Source organism: Mercenaria mercenaria, chromosome 18, assembly GCF_021730395.1.
Source record: "Mercenaria mercenaria strain notata chromosome 18, MADL_Memer_1, whole genome shotgun sequence".
In the NCBI taxonomy this organism is placed as follows: Eukaryota; Metazoa; Mollusca; class Bivalvia; order Venerida; family Veneridae; genus Mercenaria; species Mercenaria mercenaria.
Window position 1 is genome coordinate 46104064 of NC_069378.1, and position 8192 is coordinate 46112255.

The 8192-nt window shown below is 36.0% G+C and overlaps 2 protein-coding genes across 2 annotated transcripts; both read right to left on the reverse strand.

The window, feature by feature from the left end:
- Window positions 1–1090: 1090 nt before the first annotated feature.
- On the reverse strand, window positions 1091–1591 carry LOC123538175 (protein GVQW3-like). The gene has a single exon (XM_045322142.2). It carries the CDS (start codon window positions 1589–1591, stop codon window positions 1091–1093), a length of 501 nt encoding a protein of 166 aa, XP_045178077.2.
- A 479-nt stretch (window positions 1592–2070) lies between these two features.
- LOC128550566 (acetylcholine receptor subunit beta-like) lies at window positions 2071–5688 on the reverse strand. Its single transcript, XM_053529818.1, has 3 exons — window positions 5662–5688; window positions 3530–3665; window positions 2071–2513 (listed from the first exon to the last, which is right to left on the reverse strand). The coding sequence occupies exons 1-3, from the start codon at window positions 5686–5688 to the stop codon at window positions 2071–2073; spliced, it is 606 nt and encodes a 201-aa protein (XP_053385793.1).
- Between the last annotated feature and the right edge of the window lie 2504 nt (window positions 5689–8192).

Here is an 8192-nt window from a genome sequence, read left to right on the forward strand (position 1 = left end):
GCACCCATGCACTGCACTGTTCGCTATTTAGTCAGTAAATTCTTTAGTTATTGATGGTACTGCTAAAATTGAATGACAGAAAAACATTTTTAGAAATTTAGCAGGGTAAATGTTAAATCAAACTGTCGTTAAACCCTCTCAAGAATAAGGACTGACATCTCCCTAAATCTTATGATAACCGAATGAGGTATCATTAATAAATAAAGATGTTTCTGCACTTTACTTCGTAAGCGTTTATGCGTTTGATTTATTGCAAAGGCCAATTTCAATTATGTTTTTTTTTTCTTATAGTACTACTTTAATTTAAGGTATCCGATCCACAAATAGATACCATTTCGATCTACCTGATGATAATTTTTACTCTTTTTTATCATTTGAAAGAGTTGTGTCTGCTGAACAAGAATTAGCACATACGATGACCATGATAATGGTATGTACGAATTACGAGGGGTGATTGAAAAGTTTTGCAACCCACCTTCTATTTCTTTAATTACCAGTCAAATCAACAACTTTAGTATTTCATTCCCTCAAAGTAATCCCCTTTTACCGTCACACAAAGTTTCAAGCGTTTAATCTAATTCTGAAAACATTTTTGGTAGTCCTCAATAGGTATACCCTTAAGGCACTGATAAATTGCAGCCCCTAGGCCGTTTCGAGAGTCATAGCGTCTACCAGCAAGTACAGATTTCAGTCTGGAGAACAAAAAATAATCACACGGGGCCAGGTCCGGGGAATGAGCAGGATAGTCCAACACTCGCACCTTCCTTTCTGCTAGGAAATCCTTCACAAGTTGGGCTTTGTGGCTGGAAGCATTGTCATGTAGCAGTGAAATGTTCCGCATACCCTTTCGTGGTCGGCGTTTTTGAAAGTAACGATCAAGTATTGTCAAAACCACTTTTCTATAGAATTTAGCATTGACAGTTCTTCCTTTAGGCACAGGAACTTGGATGACAGGTCCTTTATGGTTAAAGAAAACGCATTATAAAACCTTGCGCACTGTTGCAATTTTCTTGGCAATTACGGGTCTCTTTGAATGTTTTGTTGCCCATACATGATTTGAAAACTTTCGTCGAGGTTCAAAATAATGTACCTATGTTTCGTCACCCGTTACCAATTCAGTGAACGCGTTACCTTTACATTCTGAGTACAACTTCAGTAGTGACTTGGCCTTCTTTACACGCTCCCGTTTCTGCTGTGGCGTCAGCAAATGACGGATCCAACGAGCAGAAATCTTTGTAACTTTCAGCTTTTCCTTTAGAACAGAATAAACTCGTTCCGATGATATCCCCGTAAGACGAGCTAGTTCTCGCAAAGTTAATCTAGCATCTTTCTCTAATAGTTGTTTTATTTTTTTGACGTATTTGTCGGTGGTCACAGACTTTGGCCGCCCACTCCTTGGTAAATCTTGCAACTGCTCCCGACCCGATTTAAAATGGGATATCCACCTGGTAACAGTGCTGTAAGACACTTCATGGTGTCCATATATGTCACAAATTTCAGCAAAAAGATCCCGTGCACTTAAACCCAAATGACTCCTTGCTTTAATGCAGGTCCGAATTTCTAGCCATTTACTACTTCTAAATCCAGCCATTTTAACACAGTGTCACCGAGTAGGGATTTTCAATTCGCTCGTTCTCGTACTAACATGTATAATACACATGAGTAAAATTTTACACATCAATAGATAAATGTTTGGATTTCAAATACACGCAAGGTTGGTGCATCTATTCACGTGGATTTCGAGATTTTACGGCAGTTGCAAAACTTTTCAATCACCCCTCGTACTACAGTCATGTTTCTGACTGCGAAATGATTAAGCGCTCACCGTAATAACTGGATTTCTGTTGAAGTATCTTTGAAAACTATAATTTTTTAACTTATATAAAGAATGTAACAGACCAGACTGTACATAGCCTGTAAGTAGCTCATCCGTTATTGTTGTCTGAATAAAAAATAGTATGTACTAGATATAAGGTTTTGTACCCGAAAAAAACGGCATTGATAAAATTAAATGTCTAATAAAACGTACATTATTCAATACAGCTTGATATAAATTTCTAGATCAAGTCCTCACTTATCACTTGTATAGGAGCTATTGTAGTGGTCTACCATCACAGAGACAAAAGCAACGGTCAACACAGTGACTACAATGAGGTAGATATACAAAGTTATTTTGTCCAATAGTAACGCCACTTCTTTCCACGTGAATTCTTTTCTAGTAGCGTCGTCTTCCTCGTCTTCCCACTCTTTCATCTTCTCTAAACGTTTTTCGTTCGCATCTGTTTTATCGTCAAGGTCTTCGGTAAGAGGGTCATTCTTTCCTTCAGAATTATCCGCTACTTTGTTCCGTTTCTTGCAGCGATTCAAACTGGTTATTTTCTCAAGGAATGACGACATGGTTAATAGGTAGTTTGGAACCGGTTTGTCATCAGCGGTGAAATAAATGTCCAGGTAGATAACAGTCAGCAGAACGGCGATGGTCTGCAGCAGTAGGATGGTAGCAAGGTATGTTGCTGCAAATGTACAAAAGTGTTATTATAACATTACCTGGGTCAGCAATATTGTATTTGATTCGAGCGGGTTTTGCGAAGCCTGGATCCGACGAGGCACTTGTGCCGAGTGTGATCCGGTCCGGAACAATCCACGAGAGCCGAATGCATCATTGCAGGTCAATGTACTGCATTTATGACCCTTTCTTATATATATATATATATATATATATACTTATTTTACACTATATTAGGCAGAACGGACTATTATTTTAGTCTGATAATGAACCCTCGTTTGAAACGTTGAGGCAAGGAACGTGGCATCTACATCTAGATTTTTCCGTATCCGATGGTTTTTTATTCATTCGTGAAATACAGGCTGTAATCAAGAGCGAAAAATCAAAGATGTACTACTAGCACTCGAAGGTCAACCAGAATATAGTCTCGTATACTTACTTATAGGTAGATTACTTTCGTTTTGTTTTTCGAACCTTGCATCGGTGTTGTGATAGGAGACTTTTTCAAAATGTTTTTCATACTAAAAAAATTGTTAAAAAAATAAGAACTATATTATTTAACCATATTCATCTGTTTTAACGGCACTTTTAACATACGAATATATATATAGAAAATGTAAAGAACAAACAGCACAGACATGGACATCTTACGTTTTATCAAGTCTAGAGTTAATAACCACACTTGAGCCGTATGAGGTAAGCAGTTGCACTAAGTATAAATAAATCGTAAGAACCACACAGCTGGTAACAGTACATGATTATCAATATAATGGTAGTAAATGTAAGTAAAAAGATCTTAAGATGGTAATATCCTGTTTGGTCATATATTGCCCAAAATACATATACGTGTGCTAGGTCACACTGTTTTCCTTATCAAAATACTTTTCTTAATACAATTCTTAATAGTTGTATGATATTGTACAATTTTATCGACGTTTCGGCGTTATATGTTTATTTTAAAGATATAGGTTTTTGACAACACTTTCATTTCGATTTCAACAAAAATAGTCTCAGAATACTTACACAATAAACTTGCAGACAGTGATGTTTGTGGTATGCTGTCAGATATCAGGCTGAGGTACACAGCATATGCTAGTAGTATGGTTAGCGCAAGTCCAACCCTCTCGCCAGACTCGGGACTAAGCTTGAATATAGTCACCTACACCAAAATAAATTATACATTCAAAAGTTCTATTTTAGTACTGCTTAGCCGCCTGGCAATGAACACACGTTAAACCCTTACTTTTCGACTTCAACTCTTTTTTAAATAAACAGATTTAAACGTTTTAAGGACGTGTGGAGTTACAAGAAAATAAAGCGATTATATATCTTATATACCTTTTCTTTAAAATGTGTTAACTTGGGACCGACGTATATATTCCAACAAACTGAACCACATTTAAACATTGCTTTGCAATAAAAACGATGAAAACTACTATACATGATTCACAGTAACCTTCGATTTTCTTCATTAAAGACATGCAGATGAATCTTTAATGAAAGGTCAAAGTACATATGCATATTTCTAGGTATGGACCAGAATTTAATCCGACCGAGAAAAATGTAAACTTTCCTACCGTAAGGAACCCCATAAGGACGACAGGAAAGAGAGTGTTTAAGATATGGAACAGGGGTCTTCGTCGAAATTTTAGCGTGAATATAAGACGGTCGAAAGGCTGGTTTTCCCTTGTTGTAGTTTCAGACTTGTTGCTTTTTCCGATTAGTTCCCATTCCCCATGTTCTGTGAATAACAAGGGTCATATTTCATTACAAATTGCACATATAGGGAACATTTTTATCAAGTAATTTAAAATCCCTTCATCGATGGCAGAGTCATAAACCGGACAAGAAATAGACCATGTTAACCTTTAACCTCTAAGTGTGACATTGACCTTAGAGCTAGGGGTCTGGCTCTTGCGCATGACACATTGTCATAGTATAGGGAACATTTTTATCAAGTAATTTCAAACTCCCTTGATGAATGGCATAGTTATGAACCAGACGCCTGTCAACCTTTGAATTCTAAGTGTGACCTTGACCTTGGAGCTATAGGTCTTGGTCTTGAACATGACACATTGTCTCATTATGATAAATATTTATGCCATGTTATTTTAAAATCCCTTCATGGATGGCAGATTTACGGACCGGACACGAAACAGACTCTGTTAACATTTAAGTGTGACCTTGACCTTGGAGCTAGGGGTCTGGGTCTTGCGCATGACACGTCGTCTCATTATGGTGAATACTTATGCCAAGTTTCAAAATCCCTTTATGGATGGCAGTTACAGTCCGGACAAAATACGCACGAACACACGGACGAACGAACGGAAAGTTCGATTTTAATATGCCCACATTTGGGGCATAAAAACAAAACAAAATCAGTATCATGTAACAGTCAGCCAGTCATATATCACAACAATTGCATATCAATTTCCACGGTCATATACTAAATCAAAGACAATGCATATAGTTAACATGTACACTTGTAACTTGTATCTTGCTATACGACAAGTAAACTGCACAACGTTGTTAAAGTATATTAACAATAAATCTGAATTCCATTCTTACTGTATGAATGATATCCCAATATTCAAGACCTAGGTATGGTAAGTGTCACATTTAAGATATAATGTTGTGGTAAATAACCTACGTTTTAGTGATAGACAGAAACAAAACTCTTACAAAACTTACTGTTTCTCTTGTCTGAGTTATTTCCCGTTATCAGAAATTATCATTGAATATTCATATTATATTTTTAGATGTATACTATTTAAGCGTAGAGGAATACTGTTTTATTCTGTATATTGAATGTTATAACAAAAGATTTGGAGATTCAAGCATTATATCCCTTGTATTTCCTTTGGTGTTTTCTCTGCGTTTCTTTGTGCTGTCTCCAGCAGTCTCCACATGCATTACACGTTTTTCTATATGTTATGTCAAGGCCGAATATTTATTCTTGCGCTGGTAGACATCTGGTATCTTTGTCTTGTTTCTTACATAATTACTTCTTTTTGTAGCATAAAAGTTGCAGATTAACCCATAGTATGGTACCAAACCAAAAACACATTGCCGTCTCTTCTTTAGTGTACTTACTCGCTTCTCCCTCTGTTTACCACGTTTCCCTCATGAAAGCTCCAACCAAGAATGCTACATACCAAGATTGTTGAGGATTCGTCAGGCATTTCATTAGAAGTTGTTTTAAAGCTTTTTATCTTTTATTTGTAACTTTTAACCTACAAGCGCAGTCAAGCAACACTGGGAACAGTGTACTCATTTATGCTACAGCAGACCATGTTTGTTGAAGATCCGTCTGGCGGTTCATGACAAGGAATTGTTCTGTGTTTTCTCTGCCGGCCCGGTAATGCTGACAAATGGGTCTATTTGAACTGAATGAAGAAAGGTTCATAAAAGAATGAAACATACCAAGTTTAGATGCAATTTAGCGAAACGATTCGAACAAACTTGAGAAGAGTCCACCAATTATGCAACACACCTAATTTGTGAAGATTCATCAAGCGGTTCACCAGAAGAAGTTGATTCTCTTTAATCTTTTTTTTTTTTCTTTTTTCGCTATGAAAATTAATTTAAAATCAGATTCTGTCAGCATTCGCTTGATACACAATTGCTATTCTATTCAATAGAATATAAACATGTTTTGATCACTCAAATCAAGTCGACCCAAGCAAAACTTAATTTGAACTAAATTGGGTTTGTTCTTCATAAACATCTTAATGTTACTTTATATTTCCATTTAGGTTTAGGTGCAAATCATCGAGATGAAGGTTACTCTGATGTTGCTCGTTGAATTCGTGTCCATCACTTATGCTGTGCCGAGGCACCATTTGAATCACAAATTCCGCAACTGCCAACAGGAATCGTCAAGAATTCGACAATGCGGCTGATAGAATGATAGTTAACGCCGGCCATTAACCACAGAAGCAAAATATTACAAAATGATGTATCGAAACGGACACAAACATTGCTAATATACTTCCCTCTTTTCCACATACACGTATTTTTTGGTCTGTTTGGTGATGAAGCGAATGGAAAACAACAAGGTACATTGGCGGCATTTTGATAGATGTCACAGAGCCAATTCCAACAGACCTATTTTTGTTAAATTTTGGCTCAGCTTTGTAGTAGGTCTAAGCTAAAATCTAGCTAAAATTAGATTTAATACATGTTATAACATAGCCACTTTTTGCCACTTCGTTAAAATATATTAACAATAAATCTGAATTCCATTCTTATTGTATGAATGATATCTCAATATTCAAGACCTAGGTATGGTGAGTGTCACATTTAAAATAAAATGTTGTGGTAAATAACTTGCGTTTTAGTAATGGACAGAAACAAAACTCTTACAAAACTGACTGCTTCTCTTGTTTGATTTATTTCCCGTTATCCGAAATTATCATTCAATATACATGAAGATTACTATAAAAGTTTATATTTCATAGGTTGGTTTTTAGATGTACAAACCTCGATTTACGATTTTGTAAAGTATCAGTCGGTATGTTTTTATTTTAATTTCTCACAAAATTCATATAAATCTTGAATGCAAGTCAATACGTTCGTGCTCATCCGTATTCAGAATGACTGTTTGTACTCAAAATAACAAATATGTTTTTGTTTGTTTGTTTTGAAAGCGTATTCCTGTCTTCCAAATTCCATAAACAAAATAATAAAAATTGCACTGGAATCGTAAAGATAATAATTTTCATGACGCTTGCGTGGAAAGTGAGGACTTTGAAGCGTTAACAAGTATTTTCTATGATTTACCTTATATACTAGTTTGTTGTTGTTTTTTTTTTTACTCCAGACAACCTGGTTTCAAAACTGACCTAGGTTTTATGAAGACAAACGATTTGACAAGGTATCATGTAGATTGTGTAAGTAGCTTCAGCCTTTAGAATGTGAACAAAGTTATATCATGATTTGTCTAGTATCCTAGATTTTGATTGCAGATGTCCCACTTTCAAAATTATTTATGATTTTATTAACCATGTTTCTCTTATGAAAGCTCCAACCAAGAATGGTACATACAAAGTTGAGGATTCGTCAGGCATTTCATTACAAGTTGTTTAAAAGCTTTTTGTCTTCTATTTGTAACTTTTAACCCACAAGCGCAGTCAAGCAACACTATCTAATTACGCTTGGGAACAGTGTACTTAATGATGCTGGCGGATCTTGACAAGAAACTGTTCTGTGTTTGCTCTGCCGGCCCGGTAATGTTGACAAATGGGTCTATTTTAACTGAATAAAGAAAGGTCCATACGAGAATGAAACATACCAAGTTAGGTAATGCTCTATTAAGTGGTACATCAGCAGATGTTGTTTAAAACCATTTCTATTTTTAGCTCTGATGACCCCTTACAAGCCAAGCAGAGCTATTTGAACAAACTTGAGAAATTTCATCCAAAGATGCTACAGACGAAGTTTGGTGAAGACCTGTCAAACCGTTCATGAGAAGTCGTTTAAATGTTATTGCTTTTTTCCCCATTTTTAGCTCTGGTGGACCCTAGATGCAATAAAGTGAAACAATTCGGACATGCTTGAGGAAAGTCCAACCAATTATGTTACACATCTAATTGATGAAGATTCATCAAATGGTTCACCAGAAGAAGTTGCTTCTATTTAATCAATTTCGCTTTGGAAAAACCTTAATGCTGTCAAGTAGAAATAT

What these genes read in the sequence shown, in the direction of transcription:
- LOC123538175 (XM_045322142.2), bottom strand. Translation starts at nt 1,591, where the DNA reads ATGGCTGGATTTAGAAGTAGTAAATGGCTAGAAATTCGGACCTGCATT.
- LOC128550566 (XM_053529818.1), bottom strand. Translation starts at nt 5,688, where the DNA reads ATGCCTGACGAATCCTCAACAATCTTG. An exon ending in ACGAATCCTCAACAATCTTG is followed by an intron (nt 3,666 to 5,661) that starts GTATGTAGCATT and finishes ATTTTGGTGTAG; the next exon opens with GTGACTATATTCAAGCTTAG. An exon ending in ACTGTCTGCAAGTTTATTGT is followed by an intron (nt 2,514 to 3,529) that starts GTAAGTATTCTG and finishes GTACATTTGCAG; the next exon opens with CAACATACCTTGCTACCATC.